Genomic DNA, 26,378 nt, shown 5'->3' with positions numbered 1-26,378 from the left:
ATTTTTCTGTTTTTGACTAATTGCATATTGAATTTGTAGTCTGACTAGTAAAAACAGAAAAAACACACACACACACACACACACTGGTATATACCGCTGTGGTATTACTGTACAAGAATATTACATAAAATATATATATAATGTAAATATGTAACTACATATGTATAATTACGCAATAATCCTCTTTAGTCATTTAGGAAGTCATTTTATGTTATAAAAACTGAGATTTTATTACACAAAAAAGTTGCAGTAGTGCCAAAGGTTATTAACACCTAACAAATAGCTCCTCCTTTATGATTGGAGAATGAAAATAAGCAAATATTTAGAAGAATTAAAATTTGAAAACGTGAAATAATATTTAACTCACTCTGCTTTTATTTTCAGCATTTCTTCCACTGCTTTATTCTGTATAAGACCAAAATGGAAACATTACTTTGGTTAAGTGTCTAAAGACTTGTTTAAAATAAATTTTTTAAAAGAGATAGTCTAACTTGTCCCCAGTAGTGCAAATGAAACCAATAGTCTTTGCTCCGTTACATGCTATCCGAGGGCATACTAAAGTTAACAATGCTATTTACCTACAGGAAGATAAAAAAAATAGCAAGTAATTTAATGATCATTTTCTTCTTCCATCTTGTCTCCCCCAGGAGAACAGGAGCTCCTGAAGGAAGGGGCTGGTTTTGCTTTTCTTTGTAGTTTCAGGGCTTAGCACAGGACCTTGCATGTATTAAGTGCTTAAAAAGTATTTGATTCGTGAATGATTCCAAAAGAAATACTACACTTTTACTTCAAAAACCTGGAACTCACAGAATGTAGAGCTGAAAGGGCTCTCTGCGGCTATCTAGTCTAACCTATACCTGAAAAAGAATCTCACGCAACATGTCCAACAGCCCTCTTTTATTGTCGTGATCATTATGAACTTTAGTGGCTTGTTTATAATCAAGACAATACTCAATTTTAAATGGTCTGAAATTACTAGTACATCACACCTAGAAAGTGGTACCAAGAAAAAGAAGATATTTTAATCGTAACCATAAAATGATAGAGAAGGAAAGGGAAAGGGCTTCAAGTCTGCTAGTCCACCTCTTGGACAAATCTGAGTTGTGCCAATAATGACCTTCCCAATAAAAAGCCATCCGGGGCAGCTGGGTGGTGCAGTGGATAGAGCACTGGCCCTGGATTCAGGAGGACTTGAGTTCAATCCAGCCTCAGATACATAACACTTACTAGCTCTGTGACCCTGGACAAGTTCACTTAACCCCATTGTCTAACCAAAACAAACAAACAAACAAAACCAACCCAAAAAGCCATCCATCCAGCCTTGTCTGAAGGCCTTCAGGGCTCATCACTTCACTGCCCAAGAGGCAGGCCATTTCATCTGGGGGCATCTCTAAGTACAGTGAGACAGGTCTGCCTCTAATTTCTGCTCTTCTCCACTGTGCCCTCTAGGACAGGAATCAGCTCCTTTACATGACATCATTCAAATCTTTGAAGACTGCTACCATGTTCCACCCAACCCTCCTTGTGCTCCTCTTCTCCAGGCCGAACATCTCTAGTTCCTTCAACTGATCCTTGCATAGCATGGCTTCAAGTCCATATTCTAGCTGTCTTCCTCTGGATGTCCTCTACTTTTTATTTGTCCCTTAAGAAATGTGGCTTCCATAAGTGGACATAACATTCCCAGTGAGGTCATACCAGAGTAGAATACGGCAGGATAACGCCCTACTTCATTCTGGATCCTATTGTCTATTACTGAAGTAATTTTATGTATCTATGTTACTGCTGTTTAAGACTGGATTGGGTTTTATTCTACATCATGCTGTTAGGATTGTACTATGTAACATACTGTTAGGATCCCCTATGCTTTTTCCACAAGAAGTGAATTCTAGCTGTCTCTGCTACTGTCCCATATTTTTGCAGTTAATATTAGAGACCAGGTATGGGTGGAATCAAAGTGGAGTTTAGTAAAGACTTTTTTTTAAGAGTTAGCATTTGGTAGTTAATATGCAGGAAGAATAACTATCTAACACCCAGTGAATACAACAAAAATGTTTACCTAAATAAGAAAGGAAATTTGGGTTTTTTCCCCCTCTATCTTAAAAAGACCAGGAACATACCTTAGCGAGTCTTTCTTCAGCAATTTCCTTTTCTTGTTCTTTCTTTAGTTGATGAATATCTGGATATTCCTGATCGCTATATAAAGAAAACGACAAAAAATACTGAAAAAAAAAATTTACAAAGTATAATTTTACATACTTCCCAAAATCAAAATTGCATGGCAGTCAATCATTAAGACCATCAGTAACAATTTTATGGGTAGGACTGGGGGTGGGGGAGAGAGAAAGTCTTGACCCATGACTCAGTTGGTGTGGAGGAGTCTCTGGTATTCAAAATTCCTCATAAAGGCAGATGAATGACTCATCTGTAACTTGGAGTCTACCCAAGTCGTCCAGCACACTGAGAGGTTACGTGATTGGTCTACGGTCATACAACATGTATACAAAGGGGAAGAACTGGAACTCACGTGTTCCTGACTCCAAAGCCAGCTCCTCTACTTAATACATCATACTGTTGCATATTAATAATAACTAAACTTAAAATTCATATTAACAGTAAATAAGTTTCAATAATTTCCAAGTATTACCAAGAAAGTACTCACTAAAATAATTTTGGAAACTGCTAAACCTTATCAACTACTACTCATAGGCAAGAGAATTAAAATTTCCTATAAAAAAACCTTCATTCTTTAAATAATCACAAGCAAGCAGACTAGAGGTTTTGTATACTTTTTCTTACCAGCCTTTCTTTTGCTTCTTAACATCATCAAGTTGGTTTTGCAGGCTTTGATTGGTCTCTGTTAATTGCTGAAGTTCTAAGCGTGTGTTTTCTAATTCACATAACTGCTCCTAAAGACATATAAACACGCCTTTCAGGGGGAGCCAAGATGGCATGTTAGGTGTAGCCACCCAGGAGAACTCTCCCAACACTGACCTTCAAATAACTTTAAAATAATGCCTCAAATCAAATTTTGAGTGGAAGAGCCAACAAAAAGTTGGGGTGAAATATTTTCATGGCCTGAGAAAACTTAAGAGGTAGGCAGGTAAGGGAAGTCTGTAACACTTGGGTGGAGGTCTGTCCAAAGCTTACTCACGTGGCTGCTGCTGCTGCCAGCAGCAGCAGCAGCTTCAGAAGCTCTCGGCCCAGAGACAGTAGAGGGTTGGAGGACTGATCAGAAAGAGATTACAGGGATCATTTGCTGGCACTGGGAACAACTGGCATTGATTGGTAACTATTGTCCATATGCACTTCCAGGTTGCAGGGGTTCTGGTTACAATGCCAAAGCTAAGAGAAGCACTAGCGTGTGCAGCCACAGGAGACTAGGGGCCCTTCCTTGGTAAAGGTCAGCACAGAACAGAAGAGCAGTGACCACACCTCTCCCAGGATCACACCGTCTTGGAAGCACCAAAAACTTGTAGAACTCTAGAACAAACTTTGAAAACAGCAGCACGAAAAAGCCTGACACTTGGGACAATGTCTCCTGTCCCCCAACAAGAGCAACAACAACAAGCAGAGCCCAACTTTATAAAGTTCCAAATCAGGAAACAGGCTGGAAAATGAGCAAGTAATTTAGAAAGAATTTGACCATAAAAAGTTACTATGGTGGCAGGGAAGACCAAGATATAAACTTAGAAGACAACAGTGTGAAAACAGCTACAAAAAAATCTCAAAGAAAATTGCTAATTGGCCCAAGCCCAACAAGAATTCCTGGAAGAGTTAAAGAAAAGGCTAAGAGTGATAGAGGAAAAGTTGGGAAAAAGAATGAGGAATGCAAGAAACTTAAGAGAATTAACAGCTTGGTAAAAGAGGCACAAAAAGACACTGAAAAAAAATACCTTCAAAAACAAAAAACTAACCTAATGGCAAAAGAGGCATAAAAATTCAACAAAGAAAAGAACTCTAAAAAGCAGAATAGGTCAAATGGAAAAGGAGGTACAAAAATTCACTGAAGAAAATAATTCCTTAAAAATCAGATTTGGGCAAGTGGAAACTAGTAATTCTATGAGACATCAAGAAACAATAAAACAGTCAAAAGACTGAAAAATTAGAAAAAAAACGTGAAATATCTCATCCGAAAAACAACTGACATGGAAAAAAAATCAAGGAGAGATAATTTAAGAATTATTGGACTACCGGAAAGCTGTGACCAAAGAAAGAGCCTAGACATCATATTTTGAGAAATTATCAAGGAAAACTACCACAATATCTTAGAGGGTAGAATAGAAATTGAAGGAATCCACTAATCACTTCCTGAAAGAGATCCCCAAATGAAAATTCCCAGGAATACTATAGCCAAATTCCAGAGCTCCCAGGTCAAAGAGAAAATACTTCAAGCAGCCTGAAAGGAACAATTCAAATGGTATGGAGCCACAGTCAGGATCACACTAGATTTAGCAGCTTCCATGTTAAAGAAGCAGAGGGTTTAGAATATATTCTGGGAGGTAAAAGTGCTAAGATTAGAACCAAGAATAACTTACCAGCAAAACTAAATATAATCCTTCAGAGGAAAAAAAATAAGTATTTAATGGAATAGAGGACTTCAAAGCATTCCTGGTAAAAAGACCAGAGCTGAAGAGAAAATCTGACATTCAAATAGAAGACTCAAGAGAAGCATAAAAATGTAAACATGAAAGAGTAATCATAAGAGAGTCAATAAAGTTAAACTGTTCACATTCTTACATGGGAATATAATAAATGTAACTCCTAAGAATTTTATCATTATTAGGGCAGTTAAAGGGAGTGTACATAGACAGAGGGCATGGGTATGAGCTGATTATGTTGGAATGAAAAGAGTGATGTACTGGGAGAAGGGGGAAGGGAGAGGTAGAACGGGGAAAATCTCAGGTAAAAGAGGGATTCAAGGAAGAGCTTTTACAATAGAGGGAAGAATGGGGGTGTGGTGGTAGTGGTGGCAGGCAATGCTTAAACCTCACTTTCATTAGAATTGGTTCAAAGAGGGAAAACACTATACATACACCACACACACACACTCTCTCGCACAGGATTGTGTATAGAAATGTAACTTGTTCAACAGGGAAAAAGGAGGGGAAGGGGATAAGAGAAAGGAGTAGGGGATGATAAAAGCGAGGTTGGATTAAGGGAGGCAGTGGTTAGAAACAAAATAGTCTTTTGAGGAGGGACAGGATAAAGAGAAAGAAAGAAGAAGAAACAAAGGATTTGTCTGGGATAGAGGGAATGGGATAGATGGAAATATACAGTAATCATAACTGTAAATATGAATGTGATGAGCTCACTCATAAAACAGAAACTGATAGAATAATGGATCAGAAACCAGAATCCAACAATGAAGACACTTGAAACACAAAGACACATAGAGAGTTAAAATAAAGGGCTGGAGTAGAAGCTAATAAGCTTCAGCTGAAGTAAAAAAAAAAAAAAAAGGCAGGGGTAGCAAACATAATCTCAGACAAAGCAAAAGTAAAAAGAGACTTAATTAAAAGAGATAATCAGGGAAACTACGTTTTGTTAAAAGGTACCATAGACAGTGAAGTAATATTAAAAATTTTTTTATAGCATGTTTCTCTGATAAAGACCTCATTTCTCAGACATATACTGAGTATACAACTGAGTTAAATTCATAAAAATAAGAGCCATGCCCCAACTGATAAATGATCAAAGGATACAAACAGGTGGTTTTCGGAAGAAGAAATCAAAACTCTCTATATGCTCTAAGTCACTATTGATTAAAGGCAAAGTAAAAAAACTTTGAGGCATCACCTCACACCTATTAGAAATGACAAATGTTGGAGGGGATGAGGGGAAATAGGTACACTTATGAACTGGTGGTGGAATAGTGAACTAGGTCAACCATTCTGGAGACAATTTGGAACCACGCCCAAAGGGCTATAAAACTGTAAATACCTTTTTGACCTTTTGACCCAGCAATACTATGACTATCTGTATCCCAAAGAGATTAAAGAAAAAGGAGAAGGACCTATACATACAAAAATATTTACAGCAGCTCTTTTTGTGGTGGCAAAAAATTGGTAATCAAGAGCAGGAGAATCAATTGGGGAGTGGCTGAATAAGCTGTAGCATATGACTGTGATGGAGTACTATTATGCTTCATAAGAAATGAAGAGGGAGGTGGTTATAGAAAAATATGGCACGACCTGTATGAACTGATGCAAAAAGTGAAGTGAGAAGAACTAGGATATCATTGTGCACAATGACAGCAATGTCCTAATGGTGATCAACTGTGAAAGGCTTGGCTGTTCTGATCAGTACAGTGATACGAGACAATTCCAAAGGCTTCACGAGGGAAAAATGCCATCCCCCTCCAGAGAGAAAACTGATGAACTCTGAGCGCAAACCGAAGTATACTCTGATCACTTACAAAAGTTTCCTTGCTTTTTTTTGGAAGTATGTTATGCATGACTTCAGTGTGTAACTGGTATCATACTGCTGTCATCTCAGTGGATGAGGAGGGAGTGGGAGGGAGGGAGAGAGCTTGGAACACAAAATTCAAAAAGAAATAAATAATAATAAAAAGAACCATGCCTTTCAGCACAGATTTTTACTTCTGTTTATAGGAACATCTGATAAAAATTAATTAGTAACACAGGAGGCACTTAATAAATGTTCATGGAACCAAAAAAAATAACAAAAAGTGTTTGTGGTATTCTACGTTTTCTCAAACCTATCACCTTCACCCCATCCTCAATCCTTTTTTTTTTGTTTTTTTGGCTAGGTGATGGGGTTAGGTGACTTGCCCAGGGTCACACAGCTAGTACGTGTCAAGTGTCTGAGGCCGCATTTGAAGTCAGGTTCTCCTGACTCCACGGCCGGTACTCTATCCATTGTGCCACCTAGCTGCCCCTCCATCCTCAATTCTTAAGGGGCGCCCAAATATGACAGATTTTATAGCGCAGACCATTAATACCATGAAGAGCTACCACTCTGGATGTATTTTCATTTCCTAAGAATATTTCATTGTTGATAGCCCAATAATCTTTTTCACTTTTAATTCTGACAAGCAGAATGCTACTGGACTGCTAGAGGAAGCCAAAGAACCGTGTGTACACCCAGCAAACGCATATAACCTAGGCATTTGTCACTGCTCAATAATCCTCTAAAATTTTTATTCCAGACCTTGTAAGATCTTCTCTCTTACTAGATGATCTTGCCCATTTTATCAAAAGAAGCATCTAGTGCAAGCTCCCCCAACTCCCCTCTTCGCTGTCTTCAAACTTTAGGCCTGTTCCCAGGCTTGCCTCTTTCCCTGACTCCAGTGGGTCTCCTCCTTGCCAATGCTAAAATCCTTGCTCCAACTGCCTCCCTTTGGCATCTCATTCAAACAACCACAACCAGGCCCCACCCACATCTTTAGTCTCTTCTAGTCCCTTGCCTACAAGGATGCTCAGGTCTCCAATATTCTAAAAACAAACCTTTTCTCTTGATCCAGTTAGCCCCTGGAGCTGGCATTCAGACTTTCCTAATTCACTACCCACTCAACTTTTTGCAATCTGGCTTTTGCCTCCATTGTTTTATGGAAACTGCCCTCTGCAGAGTGACTGGAGACCTCCACATTTCCCAATCATAAGGCTCCTTCTGAGTTCTCTTCTTCATAATAGTCGATACAATCAGCACCCCATTCTTGACACGGGAAGAGCACCATCACCTTCTTGGGGTGATACTCAAACTTCCTCCCTCACAGGGTTGTAAATATGAAGCACTATAGAAAACCAAGTTGTTCTTCCGCCCTCCATGAATGGCCCATGTGCTGTTTAACAGGAAAGGACAAGTACCTTCATTCTAAGGATTTCAATGTTTTTGATGTCTCTTTCTTCATTCAATTTTGTTACAAGATGCTGTAAGGAGATTGTGGAAGCTCTTCTGTCTTCTATTTCTTGTTCTTGTGTTTCTAGGAGCTTTGCTAGATTTGCTTGAAAATTAGGTGGAGTTTTAGGACTCTGCAAGATATAGTAGATTTTTCATTCTTAATTTTAGTGATTTGAACAAAAATTTGATTTTAACTGCACTAGCACCACATATCTGAAAATGCTTATTGGTTATTGTCTTCCCCTTAAAAATCTAAAGAGTTTGTTCTATTAGCCAAAAGACACACACAGAAAAAATACCTCCATTACTAATGATATATGCTGTTTCAAAGTTTGCAAAACATTTTATAAACATTATTTCATTTGAGCCTCATATCAACTCTGCAAGGCAAGTTTTACAGGTATTACTATTCTCATTTTATAGATGAAGAAACTGAGGGTGAGAGGGAGGTTAAATGACTTTCCCAACAGCACATAGCTGACTGTCAGGAAACAGGATTCCATACTGAGGTTGCCTCTGTACTGTCTCTTAATTGTATGTAAATAATTTAAAACGATCTTTTCTAACTATAATTTTCAAACGGGCACTTTTGATATGTCTGAAGCTGGTATCTCTGCTTGGAAATAGAACTGTTGTTCTAAAAGTACCTGTGGAAATACAGAAGCAGAATCCATCACACATTCCAGGTGTCTCATTTTCAAACTATATGCATTCTTCTTCTGTTCCAATTCTTTAACTTTTTGGTTTAGCTATGAAAACAAAATAAAATATTAACTTTGAAAATAATACAGGATTCGTGTCCACAAAGAAAATGCAAGCTTTTCAGAGGATGTGAGAATTCTTCTGGTTTGAACATTTCACAATTTGAAATAGAACAAAATATCAAACACCCCACACATTTTCCCTCAAAAGTCCAAAATCTTAGTAGAGTTACTGCTCCTACCACATGGCTTATTCTAATCATGTTGTTAGTTGAAATTATGTTTTTATCCCTTAACCTTGTTACATCCACTAAACCTTTTATCTACTCATTGAGGTATCTGACGCATTTCTAATAACCTATTATTAGCGAGAACAAAGTTGTCTTTATATTAGAAGACAGCCATGTTCCCAAAGATTCAAAATTCAACATTTTCCAATTTCATTTAATAATCTTCTGCAAATTATCTAAAAGACTAGCATGTCCCTGAGGCTTATGTGGATTAGCCAAATTTAAATTATTAGTTCATTTTAAATTCTTATAGCGACAGCCTCATCTAAGTCTACCTGTTCCTGAAGTTCTTGAATGAAAGCTTCTTTCTTGGCAAGCTCTTCCTGGGCAGACTGAAGCAACACAGAATGCTTCTTAGAGGCCTCTGTTAATTTGTTTAGCTGGTCAGTGGTGTGAATCAGATCTTCACACAACATGTCTCTCTGTTAGAATATAACAGCCCCCAACCCCAAAGAAAAAATTCAATGTTATTTATGCTAACATGACAAGGATTCAGTAATCGTTAATTTATATATTCAATTCAAAAAAGCTAAAACTAAATATCACCTTAAATTTTTCTTTAATTTTTAATTGCAGTCTTTCATTTAAAAACCATTTTATTTCTTAATACATCCCTTCCAACTTCCCTTGTCAGACTGCTACCCCATGTAATGGAGAAAAAAAAGAAAGAGGAAAAACTAAACAATACATAGATTGAGGCTGGCAGTATATACAATGTCCCATATCCATAGTCCTGTATCTGTGCAAAGGAGGAGAGGGCATATTTTCTCATCTCTTCCTCATAGACAAGATTGGTTAATATAATTACACAGCATTCAGTTTCTTTTTTAAAAAAAATTTAATATCAACTTTCAAAAAAGTTTTAAAGTCAGCAGTCACAAAACCAAACCCCAGCTAACGGAGAAGAGAAGGAATGCCTAATTCTTGCAGGTTAATGACTGGAGAAGCAGTGGCAGGACAAGGAGCACCTGGGGTAGTCCAAGTGATGTCACCAGCTGTTCCTATGCTTTCTCACTTTTTAAAGCTCTCCTTTAAAAAAAAAAATGTGATTGAGGGCTCTGACAGGAACTTGAACTCCAAAAGGAGTGGGCGGCACTTAATTTGGGGCTTTTCTCCTTCTGTGAGGAGGCGTGAACCCACCTAGTGAGGTCAAATTGCCTTCTGAAATGCAGCCTGCTCTGGAACCCTGGGTCCAAAAAGCCAAGTTTCAAATCAGGTCTGAGGTAGTACAGGAGTGCTTACTTAAATCCAGTACAACCCTCTCCTAACTAAAATCAAGAAACATTTTCATTTTCTTGGCATTACTTAAGGCATTTCAGACAGTCAATATGTATGGAGTAAATGCTTACTATAGGCATGGCACCGTGCTAAGAGTTGAGGTTACAAAATGAGCCAAAAACAAGGTCCCCGTCTTCAAGAGCTCACCCTCAAGTGATTCATTTCTAGAGTGTCCTCAGCTGTAGAGCATAGAGTTTAGAATTAAGGTATCATCTATCCTAGCCTCTCAGTTTACTCATGGAGAAATTGAGGTCTGAAGAGAAGTTACTTGTTCAAGGTCATAGGGTTAATGAAAAGCATAACCAGGGCTAGACCTCAGTTGCTCTGATTGAATGCAGTGCTCTTTTTACCAGGCTATCTCTTTTATGTTATTTGAGTTTAAAAAGAAAATAACAAAAATTCCAGAAATAAAAAAATCAGAAGAAAAAGGATATGACAGAATAGAACGCAATTAGCAGCTATGCCAGAGATAAGGACCTGAAGATGACTTCAAGGCAACTCAGAAACTAGTATAGATTCCAGGAAGCCTAAGGGAAGAATGCTGCTTTTTTAAAAAATTCTTATGAAAAATCAATACTACTCTTTATAAAAAATTTCCATATTAGTCATGTTGAAAAAACAAACAAAAAACAACCCCTCCCCCTAAATAAACAAGAAAAAGAAAGAGACAGAGTGAAAAAAGAATGGATCCTTTTGGAATCGCCTCCAATCATTGCCTTGATCAGAGTGGCTAAGTCTTCCACAGTTGATTATCATTACACTACTGCTGTTATCATGTGCAATGTTCTCCTGGCTCTGCTCACTCCACTTTGCATCAGATCACGAGTCTTTCCAGGTTTTTCTGAAACCACCCCCCTTGTCATTTCTTATGGAACAACAGCATTCCACCAGAACCATATACCACAACTTGTTCAGCCGTTCCTCAATTGATGGGCGTCCTTTTGGTTTCCAATTCTTTGCCACCACAAAAATATTTTTGTACATATAGGTCACTTTCCCTCTTCTTTGTCAATCCTACTCCACAAACCAAAATACCCCCTCTCCCCCAAGTCACCAATCCTTATTTGATCCTGGTGCCACCTCTTCCAACTCTCCAAGCACTCAGTCTCCATTTGCTTTCCATTTATCAACATCTGCCCTCCTGTAAGTCTGACACAACAGTCCTGAGTCCTTGGCCAAATTCCTTGAGTGATTTATACATACTCTCTTTCCTTACTGCCTCCTTAAAACTACTTGCCCTCCGGTTTTTGACCTCACCACGACACTGAAATTTACCTAATGCCAATCATGGCCTCCTTCTAGTCAAATCTAAGTCTTAGGTGATTGTAGGGCATGGAGTGCTCCAGGCAGGACGACCTAGTTCAAATCTGGCCTCAGACACTCACTTGATGTGCAACCCTGAGCAAGGCACAGGCCTCTCTCTGCCTCAGTTTCCTCATCTGTAAAAGGGGGATAATAACAGCATCACCCTCAGAGAGTCATTATGGGATTAAATGACAGAAAGCCCTTTGCAAATCTTAAAGCTCTGATCACTCTCTCCATGAAACTCTTTCCTCCTGGGCCTATGACTGTCATGGCTCTGTCACTTCTAGCTCTTAGTAGACTCTTCTCCCCTAACAGGTTTTGGCTTTCTCTATCTACCACCTTTATCAAACATTTCCCTAAATCTACATCTCTAGCCTAACCTCTTGTCCTAATTTCCAATTCATGTTTTCCGCTGCCTATAGCATATATTCATTCAGATAACCTATCAAAAGACAATTAAACAACAAAAGCTAAATTATTTATTTCCCTCTTCCAATCCAGTTATCCTTATTTCCCCATTTCCAGCAATAACATAGCTACTTATCCAGTCATAAAAACTTGAGAACTTAAAAAGTCCTCTTTGAGACTCCTTTTTGTTTATCCTCCAAACTCAGTCTAGAACAGAGGTTCCCAAGCTTATTTGGCCTACTGCCCCTTTAAAACAATCACTCAGCGCCTCCCTGGAAACCTTACAAACTAGGAAAGAGGTCTCAGATTAAGTGTACAACTGTACCTGAGGCTACCACCGCTCCCCCGGAGCAGTTCATCGAGGCCCCCCCCCCCCAACTGTGGGAACCACTGGTCTAGAGCCACACAATTAAGTGTGCAAGAAGAGACCGGGTCTTCCTGACTCCGAGGCCAGATCTTTGCTCACTAGGACATCTTGCTTCTCTTGTTTAAGATTATAAATTAACCGTCAAGGTACTCAATTCCCATGCAACCAAACACAACATACAACAATTTACCTCCATATCATCAGACAATTTTCTCAAATTAAGGGCTTGTTTCAGTTCCATAATCTCTTCTTCTTGTTTCCTTAAATCTGCCTTACAGTCATCTTTTTCAGCCAAGGTAGAGTTGTATTTGCACTGAAGAACACAATGTTATGATCAGAAAATCTATTTATTTGAACACAATGCAAATTAAAATGTTATTTTAGCACGCAATAAAACCCCAGCCTGATGACATTAGATTACCATACATCTAGAAAACAGAGAAAGCTTTACAATTCCCAGACAGGTGGTGAGAGAATGGGACATTCTGTATTGAAGGCAAGTGGGCAATGTGATACGAGTCATCACAGGTACAAAGAGACCCCCTGAAGAGTCAACAGAGAGGAAATACGAGGCCAGTACAGGTGTAAACTTTTCCTGAGATCAGATTACAAATGAGGGCTTTTACTGTACTTAAATGCCAATACCTACATACTGTTATCTTGTCTATTTTATCTTATATACCATTTACATGCCCCCCAATGGGGCCGGTTCTCATTTTTACCATATGCTGGCTATGGCTATAGCTTTCTCCTAGCTTACTTGTTTGAGACACATAATATGATAATCCTAATCTTAATTACAGATCTTTGTGAAGTTTAATTGTTAACCACAGATAAAAAGTTTTGGTTAAGACACAGGCAAGAAATGCAGAGGATGAGAAGACTGCTCCGGACAGAGGCTGCCTGTAGTCTATAAGAATGAATGATGTTATAAAACTACCAAAGAAATATAAGGGAAATAATGGAAAATAATAAGTGGCAATTTTCTATGCATCCAATCCAACTTTACATAATGATAATATCTTGTTACTAATAGAACTTACTGTTATGTCCTCTAGTTCTCTTGTTAACATGTCTATACTTCCATTTTTCTGACTAACAGATGCTTTCAGGTCCTGGATCTGACTCATGAGATCAGTTACCGCTTCCTAAAAAGGACAGAAAAATATCATTTTATGAAAATGAATTCATCATTATTTGTTAATGGCAATGACCAGAAACTCCTAGTTCTGGTTTGCCTGTCCATTTTCATTTAAAAGGAGACAGCTCTAATCTATACCTCACTTATGCTCCACAACATTGTGCCCTGCTGCGTACCAAGGGATCTGTAAAGTTTCATAGAAGTTCCTTAGACACAAGAGACCGTACAGACTAGGAGAGCTTACCCAACCACCAAAACCAGTGCATTTGTCCACTTCTCTCATTGACAACTTAATCATTAGTACAATTCAAGAGGCTGATCCTTGGACGTAAAGAGAGCAGCTTACCTTGGAAACTGCCTCCTCCTTCAGTCTCCCTGGGATCTCACAACAACAATGAAACTGGCTTAAAGGAGTAAAGCCATATGACCCGCAGGGGCTGCTTGGGAAACTGACTACTCTCAGGCCTCAAAACACAACACCTAGGGTGGCAGTTTCCAGGAGACACAGAATATAGAATATTTTCTTCTGTCAATTAATTAATCAACAACCATTTATGAAGTGCCTGTTATCTGTCAGGCCCAGGGGATACAAATACAATAAATAAAATAATTCTTACTCCCAAGCAGCGCATGTTTTAGCAGGGTTGACAAGTACATATGTATGTGTTACCAGGCTCTTTGGTCTATGCTTTTTTTTCCTTCTCTGTTTTGGTTTCTTAGCTACTAAACTGCAGCCATTCAACACTTCAAAAGTCAGGGAAAGTATCACATCCTCATTATTAGCAGCATATGAAGTGCCATAGTCAACAAACATGTATTAACTGCCTACTATGTGCCAGGTGCTGTGCTAAGCGCTTGGGGATGCAAAGAGGCAAAAGATAGTTCCCATCCTTGAGACGCTCACAGTCTGATGGGGTAGAGGACAAGCAAAAACTGGGGTATTCGACATGATCAGTAGACAGAAGACACTGGATCCCTTCCACCCCCTTCTAAAACCACTCCACGTCCCTATTTTACTGAACACTAAATGAAGCAGCAGTGTTTCAATACTTGTCAAACTTTAGAAAAAGAGGAAACGGGGCCCTGGTTTGCGTTTCATCAGGACACAAATTCACCTTCAACTTTCATGGAGTAAGAAAACCTTCCGCCTTCTTACCTGGTCAGCAGCCTTAGTCTTTTCCAGAGAGGCGATGGTCTTCTCAGCCGCCGACAAGCTCTGTTCCAGTTTCTCTATTTTTGCTGTCTGGGGAGTAAGGGAGAAAAGCTAGGTTCTTCTCAGAATTTAAATCTTCCTCATGGAGACACAGCATCATAACTGTATTCTATTTCAAAAGTACAAACGATACTTTCTAGAACCCAGATCTATTTACAAAGTTAACTGAAAATAAAACAATGAATGTGGGTTCAGAGATCCAGCTGTGATCAGACAAATGTGCACAGAGGGGATTCCATCTAAGAGACCACCGCTACACATTACACAATATCTCTCAATCACTGAAGGTAGGAAGCTAATTTAATAAAGTAGAACAAATGACTAGAAATCTTATTTCCAAACTTCTAAAATGCCCTCCCAATAAACCTATTAAGAACTACAAAACTGCCAATATTGGTGCAATACGCTAGTTACCTGCAGCTCACACTTAGCAATCCCTTTCTGTTTCTCCTGTTGTACTGAATCAAGAACGTCTAAGAACTTCCTGAAAGAGAAGAAATATATTTCACAGGCGACTCACTTCCAACAAATATTCTATGGATCTAAGCAATCAAGACTTAAAGGGCTAATTTTAAGTTATATCCCCATTAATATAATATGATATAATTTATATCAGGTCATATAAAGATGTGGGGTTAGAGACAGATATTTTAATAACAATTGTTTTTAATTTCCTAAAATTCAATTTTGGTTATTTTAGAGAAGCTCAGAATACTTGAAAGCTAATTATTTATCCTGGTTATGGTTTTTAATTTTTAATTTCTTTTTAACAAAAGTTAACAACAATGACTAAATGGCAAATATTTAACAAATTAAGTTTATTCAAACTTTAAATGTTTAACAAAAAGGACCTAGTATTTATTTGGAAAACTTTTAAAAAGTTATTGTTTGCAATGTAATATCAGCAATAAAAATTTAATAAAGGTATTAAATTTAAAATATTCTATAATTCTGAAGAAAAAATACTTAACAGTACTCACTTGGAATTATTTTCTTTGTCTTCTTCTAACTGTGATATCAACTTGTTATTACGTTCTTTTTCTGTTTCTAAAAGCTCCAACACATTCTAAAGGACGCAATTTGTAAAGTTTAATTATAGGCATCCTAACACCAATAACACCTATTCAATTAATCTGCATTTTCTGGCGCCTATTATGTACAAAGTAAAACTATGTTAGACAAGGAGGAAAACAGATAGAAGATATTTTTTAATGACGGGGACTTCAGATTGGCATTGAACACAGGGGAGGGATTCAGGTATGTGGTGGAAGGGGGGAAGAAAGGACTTCCACTTAGGAAGAAGATTTGTGTGGGCAACACTATGCCCCATTTGAGAAACAATGAGTAAAATAGTCTGGCTGCTGCTGAAAGAAGCTTTGGAAAATAAAGTTCCAGGTGGGGGTGAGCTGGCCTGAGAGTGGAGGCCCAAAACTGTCACCATGGGTGGTGTCTAAGCCATGGGGGCCACTGAAGGTTTTCAAGCTAGGATATATCCTAGCTTGACCAAATGACCAAAACAGTCACATGTTGCATGAAATCTAGTCTCTCAGTTCAAGGAAATTTCAGTAACTTAAATTGAGATCTATACAGCCAGCTACAGTCTCTCCTAAATTCAGTCTTGTAGCATCGACCGCCTATTGGACACCTCCAACTGAAGTTCCGAAGGCATCTCAAACGCACCATGACCAAAGCAGAACTCATTATCTTCTCCAACAAAACTGCCCCCCTTCTTAACTGTCCTATTTTCGTTGAAGGCACCACCTTCCCAGTCACCCAAGCCTGTGACTTTGGAGCAGGACTTGACTTAACTCTCCTATCTAATCAGCTGCTAAGGCTCATCTGTGTCTCCATTTGCCTTTCAGCTCTCCCTTCCTCAATCCACTGTGCTTCACACAACTGTCAAACTGATATTCCCAATGCACAACTCTGACCCTGCGGCTCAAGAAGCTCTCAGGGCTCCACAGTGTTTCTAGGACAAATGAGAAACTCCTGTTTGGCTTTTAAAGCCCTAAATCAGCTGGCTCCAGCCACTTTTTCAAGCTCCCCTTCACATTCTCCATGTTAGAATTAAATAGGCTTTTGGGCAGTACACGACCAAATATTCCATCTTCTGCCTCTGAGCCTTCACGCTGGCTAATCCCAATGCGCGGAATGCATTTCCTCCTCCCCTCCACTTAGAACCCCAGAATTCCTTCAAAGCTCATCTAAAGTGCTACTGCCTATAGGAAGTCTATTCCAAGACCCAAAGGCACCAGTGCTTTCCTTTAGGAAACCACCTTGTATATAGTTTGTATTTTAATCCTTCATGGATTTACTATCAACAGACCCTCAGGTCTTTTAGGGCAAGGTCTATCTCATTTCAATCTTTGCACCCCCAGGGCCTGACACACACACTACATCCCTAGTAAACATTTGTTAAATTATAGTTATTAACAGACAAGTCTAACCCCTGTAAACATGAAGACATAACAAAGACAATGCATGTGTGCACGATGTTTTCCTTTCCTTGAAACCATCATCCATTCAAGCTCTTCAAGGATGACAGAGCAAGAAATCAGCACATGAGAACCTTACTTAGAAGGCCATCTTAAGTCCATTTTCAACTCAGTCATCATCTTACCTTCACAATGGCAGTTAAAAATATACAATACAACTTGGCAAATCTTTTCCTATGTATGCCATACTTATTCATACACACAGTAACAGTTCTATTCATTCTCCAAGTCCCCCAAGGCAATTTTACACAGAATTTACATTTGGTGTGAGAATTTAGTTTAAAAACAAACAAACAAAAACCACCAAAAAATAAAACCATGGCATTTGTGTGTATGGCAACGCATAATGACCCCTAAGTCATCAAAATATAGTAACTACAACCATCACTAGTGTCTAGAAGAGATCTCTAAGATGATTTACCCTTAAGAACCTTAGCACAAGGCAAGGCTTCAGCTTCGAACATTTTGGAGGGGACGCTTCAGTTAACACTGTAAGTTGACGAGACTTAACTTTAAAAACACTCTTCGGTTAATGAGGGCATTTGAAGAGTTTATGTGTCCATTCACATCAACCACAGTCGGGATAACTAGTTGTCAAGTTAGTCTAAAGGCTAAACTGGCAATACCATTCAAGGACAAGGGAGGAGTGTGAATGGGGCTGAGCATTAGAGATTGTGATCCCGCCATCAGAGGCCATAACGAAAAACAAAAGCACAAGCCTTACGCTGAGTTCGGCTTGCAGAGTTTCATTTGCTTCTTGGCTGTCCTGGAGCTCCTTGGAAAGCTGATCCGTCTCAAACTTCAGGACTTCCTGGAGGTTATCGTAGGAGTCCTGCAGGCAGGCTTTGGTTTCAAGCACCTTCTCATGCTCTAGTCTTCATTGTGAAAATATTTTGACAATGTTAAATAGGGACATTCGATGTATCTTAGTTACTCAGATTATTTAGGAGTGTATTATTTGCAATTTAATTGCTCCACAGCAAACACAATTCAAGTTGGAAGGCACCTAATAATTTCATTTGAATTATAATTTTAAAACTATCTCAACTCCACCCAATTACTCTGTACCAGGAAGATTTGAGAGGACAGAGCTTGACTCATTTTGAGAGAAAGCTGTTTCCACTGCATCCCAGGAAGAGGATTACCAAGGAGGTTAGCTGAGAAAGCCAGCTTCTTCACTACCTCCCAGGCAATCTCCAGTGTGGTTTCATTGACAGGTAGGACTTGCTTTACAAAATAACTAGGTTTGTAAAAAAAAAAAAAAAAAAAAATTCTGTTTTTAAAATTAAATCATTAAGCATACTCTCACTACATAAAAGAGAGTCCTAGGTGAAACAAAAGATTTTTTGTCACTCAAAATTAATATACTGGAACAATGGTTTCATTTACTCACTTATCTAGAATTCCCTTAGCTTAAAACAGCCTTTGACCAACCAAGATAAAATCCCAAAAGTCTACACACTTTTCCACCACAGAGCCCTTCGCTTCTTCATTTAGAACCTACTTGGATTTACTTTCTTCTGATATATTTCTAATAAGGCTGTGGTTTGATTTTTTTTTCTGATTTATTCTAACAATGAACATTAGAAAGTAAAAAAAGGAGAGTTCGCTAAAGAAAAACACATTGACAACAGCATGAAGCGACAACTGACAGATAGAGATGGTGATGAAAAAATTCCAAAACAAAGCAGACCAAAAAAAAGCTGACGCCATTTCAAAAAGCACAATGCTATGGGGTCATTTAACATAGGAGCAAAGAAGCTTGCAAATCTCAATAGGCTGTGAGGATATTGCTGTGTTATGGCATGGTATCACAACTGATTTTCATAATATGATCCTGAGTTATCAAGCAAAGGTTGCTTTAAATTATGGTTGTATACTCTGCTTAAGAATTACAGCAAGAAGATAGGTGATACTTAATCAAAATCATTAATACAATGTTTGTCTGATTTAAACCTAAGAGAAAGCTCCAGCATCCAATGCCCTCTTAAAGGAGAACCCATCTGCATTTAGGCTGATAATACGGAACAGAAGTCATAGGTCACAGATCACAGACTTAGAATTTGTAAGGACCTTGGAGGTCCACTGATCCTCATTTTACAGAAGAGGAAACCGAGGCCCAGAGAGGTAAGTGGCTTGCCCCAAGGCCACTCCAGCAGGAAGTGGCAAAGTGAGCACTCATTCAGATACAGGTCTTCCAAATTCTGCATGCTTTTTACCCTGCCGGATACAGAGTAGGAAAGGACCTGAATAGCTGACTGGCTTAGTCCAACCCTTTCAGAGTCTTTTATAGAGCCAAGCTCCCACTGGTATATTAGGTGACAGAGCCAGGATGCATCCCAGGGCCTCTGACATCAAATGCAGTACGTGCAAGGAAGAAAGGATGGTGGTGGTTGGTGCTGTCTTTAAATATTAGAAAACTCCAAGGAATCTTCACGATTCTTCAGTTTATGGATAGTGGCGATTATATACATTTTTTCATACTAAAATTGTACAGGACTGAGAGCCAGGACACTTTGGTTTGAGGAGTTCCACCTCTGACAGATACTCACTGAGTAAATTGGTGCACATTGTCTAACCTCTCAGCATGTTTCCCAAACTGTAAAATGGGGATAAAACTTACACTTTCTACCTCACTGGTTTGTTGTGTGTGAACACTTTTTTCAGGTTCTATTGGATTTCCAGGTGAGCATCATCATAAGAATGCTTTGATTTGAGTTATATGGGAACACACTGATTTACAATAGGCCTCTAACAGTGAATAGGACCTACTTTAAAAAGTGAAGCAAATTTTGCTCTAAGTGTATTAAATCCACTGTGGTGGAAATAAACTAAACATAACTGTTATATCTCTTAAAAAAAATCAGACCTGTTTCACTCAGTGATAAGCCTAAGATTTACAGTTATCAAAATAAAATTCCCTTTATGTTTCTTTAAGCAAAATATGCACAATGAATAAGGGGTATAAAAGGCCACAGAAGGTAGCCAGGTACTAGGGCTAATTTATACATATGCGGCATCTGTAGGGGAGGGAAAAACCCAATCCAACAAAATGTGAAATGATCACAAATAAATTCTGCCCCACAATACATCTCCCACCCTTTACCTTCTCTTTGCTCATAGAATCACTGCTCTAGTTTAGGTCTTTCACATGGATTATTGTAACACCAAGTCTTACTGGGTCTTCATGCTTCCAGTTTCTCCACTTTCCAATGGATCCTCCACACAGCTGCCAGACTGACATCTTTCCCTAAAGCACAGCTTTGACCACATCATGCCCTGCTCAGGAAGCTCCAGTGACTTCCTTTTGCCTCTAGAATAAAATACACACCTCCCCCTGCTTGGCTCTTAAAGCCCTTCCCAGCCTGTTCCAGTCTGCCTTTCCAGGCCAAAGGTACCTACTCTCCCGTTGCCTCTACTTTTCAGGCACATTACCTAGAAGAGAGCTGGTGAAAAAGAAGAGCTTGATGAATGAGAAACACACTCCTGGATCTACACTGAGTCGTCTGCCAAGTCAGCAAGGCCACCTTATTCCAATGTCAGGCAGTGAGAGTCTCCCCATTTCACAGAGGTCCCAAGGGCACCCAGGGAGGAAGTGCAAGGGCTGCAACTCAAATCTAGGCCTTCACACTCTAAAACCAGGCATCTTTCCACCCCAAGATGGCTCAAAGCATTGGTACTTGTGTTTCTTCTTCAAAGACAGAGAGTGGATGCAAGAGACAATGACAAGACAGAGAAAACACTGCTTATGACAGTACGCCACGACATGAACAACTCCAAGTTAACGCTCAAGTCTTTTACAGACAAAACTCTATTTGATACACAATCTATATGATGAACTCTGATAATCAGTCATGCCAATTATCAGGCAACTCGATCCATAACAAGAATGCAGTACCTGACATTATCTAGTTGGAGCTGTACATCCATGTGTCTTTGGGAAAGCTGACTGAGCTCCTTTTCCTGATTTTCTCTTAATGACCTGTATTCGGATTTCACTGAAGACAGCTCCTTGTCTGCAGACTGAAGAACTATACGAAGGTCATGTATTTCACTTGTCATGACTGAAAAACAATATTAATTTTGTTAAGATAAATGAATTTACCTCTACTAAAAATCTATTCTGATGCTACACTGTGGCATGGATGTGACAGTCAATGGTGAATCAGCATTTATTAAGTGCCTACCACTTATTATGTGCCAGGCACTCATTAAGTCCTAGGGATATAGACAAAAACATGTAAACAACTATGTGCAAACAAGAAAAAAGTGAAAATTTCAGAGAAAAGGCTTCTTAAAGTGGGATTTGAGCTGGATTTGAAGGAAACCAGGGGAAGTCAGGAGGTAGAGATTCCTGAATCAGGGCAAAGCAGAGATCCCTGAGAGAGTAGTTTTTAAATACCAATGGATTCTCCAAGACAATACCAGTTGAACATAAGCTCATAAGGTCCTACGCAAGCCTGACTGTACGCCTATAGTCTGAGAACTAGCAGAACGTCAGAGGGGCTCATCAAAGGTGTGTCAACTACTACCATCTACTATGATGTGAAGGGCTTTTGATTTCCTTTGGTAGAGGAAGCATCCATATGTCTCCTATGAAAATCGAATATTCTTGAAGTAATAAAATGAACTCAAATTTAACTCATCATGCCACAATCAGGATGTCAGTAAAGCAAAACAAAACCTTCTCTATTGGCTGAATTTAAAGTCAAGAAACTGGATAATTAAGCCATTAATAACCTAGTACACTTGACAATTCCAAATATTCCGCTTCCTCTACTTCTGGGCCTGTGACTTTATGTAGGATTTCTTTTGTAAACACTATTTATTTTTAAAGAGATAAAGTCTATCTGTTCTATTAGCATTTACTAAGAACTTACTACGTACCACTGTGCTAAGCACTGGGACTACAAAGATAGAAAACAGCCCCTGCTCTCCAGAAGCTCACAGTCTGATGGGAGAGGCAACAAGCAAACAACTCCGTACAGATAAGATACGGACATCATAAACTGAGGACAGGCTCAGAAGGAAGGCACTGAAATCAAGGGGGATCAGGAAAGGTTTCTTACACAAAGCTGGATTTGAACTGAGACTTGAAGTCAAGAGGCAGAAATGAGAAGGGAGAGCGTTCTAGAAATGAGGCCTAGACATGATAAAGGAGGGAATTGGGAGATGGAGTTATCTTGGGAGAGAAATAGCAAGGAGGCCAAAATCCCTGGATCACAGAGGATGTGGAATGGGGTAATTAGAAAACAGCACACATCCAATATTACTCATCTGGCCCTAACACCAATCCTATGAGGAACACAGTATAAGCATCTGTTATCACTTTCTCTTGAAGAAACTGAGGATCAGAGAGGTTATGGATCTGACAAATGTCACAGCCACAGTAATGGATGAAATTCTGAATCAAACCCAGGTCTTCCGACTCCAAATCAATTGGTCTCCAGTCTCACCTCTCTGCCCACTCCAATATAAGCTGACTTTTCTGAAGCCTGGTATGGCCATGACAAGCTGGAGCCCCGAGGATCAGTTGGGAATTGTTGCAGGTGTCAGGTGACGTCCTTCACAATCTGGCTCCCACCCCTCATACACTCTGACATTTGACCAGTTCTGGGCCTTCCATGTACCTCCTAAATGAGGTCCACAACCACATAACAAACGAATTCAGTCTAACTATCTGCACAGGAAAATTTAAGCTGAAAAAGAATGCCTACTGTCCAGACCAAGATGTGCAAAAACCTTGCAGAGATACTATAGATGGAAAATGGGATAGTTGACAAAAAATGGAAATGATGAAGCCCACTGGTGGAATTGTGAACTGGTCTGGCTATTCTGGTAAGCAGTTTGGAACTGTCCCCAGAGTTACTAAATTGTGCATACCCTTTGATGCAGCAAGACCACTACTAGGCCTGTGACCCAAGGAGCTCAAAGAAAGAAGAAAAGGTTCTATATGTACAAAATTATTTATAGCAGCTTCTTGTGACAAAGATGTGGGATGTCCATCAACTAGAGAATGGCCAAATAATCTAAGGTATGTGACTGTAGGGCAGCCAGGTGGTGCAATAGATAGAGCATCCTGCCTGTAGTCAAGAAGACTCATGTTCCTGAGTTCAAATCCAGCCTTAGACACTTATTAGCTGTTTGACACTGGGCGAGTCACTTAATTATGTTTGCCTTAATTTTCTTATCTGTAAAATGAGCTGGAGAAGGAAATGGCAAACCACTCCAGTATCTTTGCCAAGAAAACCCCAAATGGGGTCATGAAGAGTTGGTGGATATGACTAAACAACAATGACAATATGAATATAATGAAATATTATTCTCTAAGAAATGAAAAGGGGGGCAGCTAGGTGGTGCAGTGGATAGAGCACCGGCCCTGAAGTCAGGAGGACTTGAGTTCAAATCCGGCCTCAGACCAAACACTTGACACTTACTAGCTGTGTGACCCTGGGCAAGACACTTAACCCCAATTGCCAAAAAAAAAAAAAAAAAAGAAAAAAAAAAAGAAATGAAAAAAGACTTTCAGTGAAACCTGGAAAGATTTGTATGGAGTGATAAAGAGTGCACTGAGCAAAATGAGGAGAACAATTCATACTATAACATCAACACTGTAAAAATGAACAATTATGTAGACTTAAGAGCTTTGACCAACACAGTGATCAAGATTTCAGAGGACCCATAATGAAGACTATGGACTAACATGTAGAAAGAGAAACAAATTTCTGGAAGTGTCCAATATAGGAATTTGTTTTGTTTGATACATACATTTCTTGTAAAGGTGGGGCTTTCCCCCCCCCTCCATGGGGAGGGAGAGACAGGAGGTGAAAAAACAAAACACTTGATGATTTTTTAAAAATTCAATTGAAAAATTAACTAGGCTCAGAAATGAAAAAGAGATAGTGGGTTTGATTTGCATTTGGAAAATTTTAATAATCCCTAGCTTCTCCCTGAAACAAAGGTTCATCTTTTTTTTTTTTAAATATGGACCTTCTTTCTGTGACGCTGTATGGCTGTGAGTCATGGAGTTACCCAGAACTAACCTTTGGATCGCCCAAAGAACAATGCAGAGGCACATCAGGAATAGGTAGGGTCTAACACATGACCAAAAAGGAACTGCACCAAAGAAATGGTGTAAAGGATATTATCAGGGAGATTTATAAATAGCAAAAGGGGTGAGATGGCTTTTTAGCGAAAATGAGGAGTAACTAGTAAGTGCCCACTTGCTCTCCTGGTATCCATGCCATGTCAAGAGAGTTCAAGGGCGGCTGCCAACAACGTGGATGTAAGCCCTTCAAGACCCCAAAGATAATGTGGATGAGCCACAGGACAAGAAAGCACAGATCGGTCACACTCTGCGCCACTGGAGGGAGTACTCACATCGATGATATTGTAGACGCAAGCACAGGAAGAAAGAAGTAAAAGACCAAATTACCGACACTCACACTCATTCTTGCTGTGAGCATCTTGAAGCTGTTTTTCAAGGGAACTCAGTTGTGCGAGATAGTCCTGCTGCTGTTTGTGCCAATCAGTTCTTTCTGAAGAGAAGAGCTTGGAAAAAAGGATCAAAGTTAAGAAAGAGAAGACAGGCATATCAAACCACATCTAAGGTAATTCACTACTTAAAGAGTCATGTTTTAAGGTCTTCTGAGTAATAAGAAAAAATCTGGATGTTAATTACATTTGAATTACCAATGACTCACATTTTTCTTGTCTGAAATATTTATAGAAAAAAGATGGGGGGGGCAAAAATCATTAGTATTATCTGATAATTTGCAGTAAGTTAGAATTCATTCTAGTAGTCAGATATTTGTCTCTTAAAATTTAAGATGTCTACTTCTTTGTTTTCTCCTTTAGTACCTAAGTTAGGCAGGATGTTTTTTCTTACTTGACATTGTTATGTTAGAATCTATTTTCTACACTGTTGTACCTCCTGTGTTTGTGTGGAATGATGCTCTAATTTGTCAATATGCTGCTGAAGCTTCATGTTTTTACTTTCTTCTTCGTCCAGCTTTGTCTGAAGAACAGTCAGCTGTTCCTGAAAAAGTGACAAAAGGTCCACTCAGAGATGAAGGTATTTTTACAGCGATCACAAATGGTAGCACTACTACAATCAGGTGGCTAGGTGGCATCACAGTGCACAGAACACTGGGCCTGGAGTCAGAAAACCTCCAGAGTTCAAATCCAGGCTCAGACATCTACTAGCTGGGTGACCCTGGGCATGTGACCACACTGCTATCTGCCTCACGTTTCCTCAACTGTAAAATGGGGATGATAATAGCAGCATCTACTTCTCACTGTTGTTTAAGAATCAAATGAGATAATATTTGTAAAGCACTTAGCACAGTACGTGGCACATAGTAGGTGCTTAATAAGCGCTTGTTTTCTTCCTTCCTTCCTATCACCACTGGCAGGAGCAGGCCTGGAGGGATACCTATGAACTGCCCAGATCCCAAAGGGACACCCAAGGGCCCCACAGGTCAACACTACATGGAAGCCTTTCCCTCCCTACTCTCCACTGCTCAGCTCTCTCTGCCTGGATGCTGCCAGCACCCCCTAGCTCCTCCTCACCAGAGGTAAACTCAGAATCCCACTTAGCCCACTCCCCCTTTACCATCATCGCAGGGACCAACTAGCTATGTAACATGGCAGCCAAGGCCTTGGTCCTCTGTGGCTTCTTACCTGTCCCTCGGCTGACGCTTTCTATACATGCTGTCATCCAAATTAGAGTGTGAGCTCCCCAAGAGCAGGGGTAGCCTTCCTTTTCTATTGGTGCGCAGCTTGGAGCTCTGCACATGGTATCAATAAATACTTCTTCGTTGTGCCAGCCACAACCTCAAACGCCACAAAACTCTACTAAAAAACCCAATGGAAGCAAAGGTCCACCTTGTGGCGGGAAAATTCCAATGTGTTTCAGGATCACTGCTTGACTTTTTCAGCATTTGTTAACTTGGCAAAGCATCAATTTAAAAAACTACTAATTAAAACTTTGGATTAATCTATAGAGTTCTCTAGAAAGTTCCTTCTCTGGAACAGGAAGGAACAACATCTAAAAGTATCTGTAGCAATTGATTTTAGACTCACGTTGTTAGAGTATAAGTAAATAGATACCAGCAAAACTTAAGTTTTTATTAAAGCTAAGAGCCAAAGCAATCCCTTTATGGGAAACTGTATAACCACTACCCTCTAATTACACCATAGTTAAGATAATCTTTAAATACAAAATCAATTTTAATACTATAGGAAATTAAACAGCTTAGATTCAAGATAAATAAAGGAAAACACAGAACAGCATTAATTTCCCTTCTTTTGGCAACAAG

General features: G+C 39.3%; 1 protein-coding gene across 3 annotated transcripts in view; it reads right to left on the bottom strand.

Moving 5' to 3' along the window:
* KIF15 (kinesin family member 15) overlaps positions 1–26,378 on the bottom strand; it is a 59,144-nt gene that overhangs the window by 4,249 nt on the left and 28,517 nt on the right. For all 3 annotated transcript variants that reach the window (XR_003570052.1, XR_003570053.1, XM_027872527.1), the window contains exons 18-32: positions 24,989–25,096; positions 24,504–24,609; positions 20,957–21,122; positions 17,783–17,933; positions 15,544–15,629; positions 14,978–15,047; positions 14,507–14,593; positions 13,253–13,357; positions 12,400–12,522; positions 9,127–9,273; positions 8,508–8,609; positions 7,827–7,991; positions 2,797–2,906; positions 2,118–2,193; positions 368–405 (exon numbers count right to left, since the gene is read on the bottom strand). Coding sequence is in view for 1 of the 3 variants with exons in the window: in XM_027872527.1 (XP_027728328.1) it covers positions 368–405; positions 2,118–2,193; positions 2,797–2,906; positions 7,827–7,991; positions 8,508–8,609; positions 9,127–9,273; positions 12,400–12,522; positions 13,253–13,357; positions 14,507–14,593; positions 14,978–15,047; positions 15,544–15,629; positions 17,783–17,933; positions 20,957–21,122; positions 24,504–24,609; positions 24,989–25,096 (1,640 nt within the window). In the remaining 2 variants the exon portion in view is untranslated. The remainder of the gene's footprint in view (positions 1–367; positions 406–2,117; positions 2,194–2,796; positions 2,907–7,826; positions 7,992–8,507; positions 8,610–9,126; positions 9,274–12,399; positions 12,523–13,252; positions 13,358–14,506; positions 14,594–14,977; positions 15,048–15,543; positions 15,630–17,782; positions 17,934–20,956; positions 21,123–24,503; positions 24,610–24,988; positions 25,097–26,378) is intronic.

This window comes from Vombatus ursinus, unplaced genomic scaffold (assembly GCF_900497805.2).
Source record: "Vombatus ursinus unplaced genomic scaffold, bare-nosed wombat genome assembly UNPS02014799.1, whole genome shotgun sequence".
NCBI classification, from domain to species: domain Eukaryota; kingdom Metazoa; phylum Chordata; class Mammalia; order Diprotodontia; family Vombatidae; genus Vombatus; species Vombatus ursinus.
Note: the sequence above shows the minus strand (reverse complement) of the source record. Positions and strands in the feature narration are given on the sequence as shown.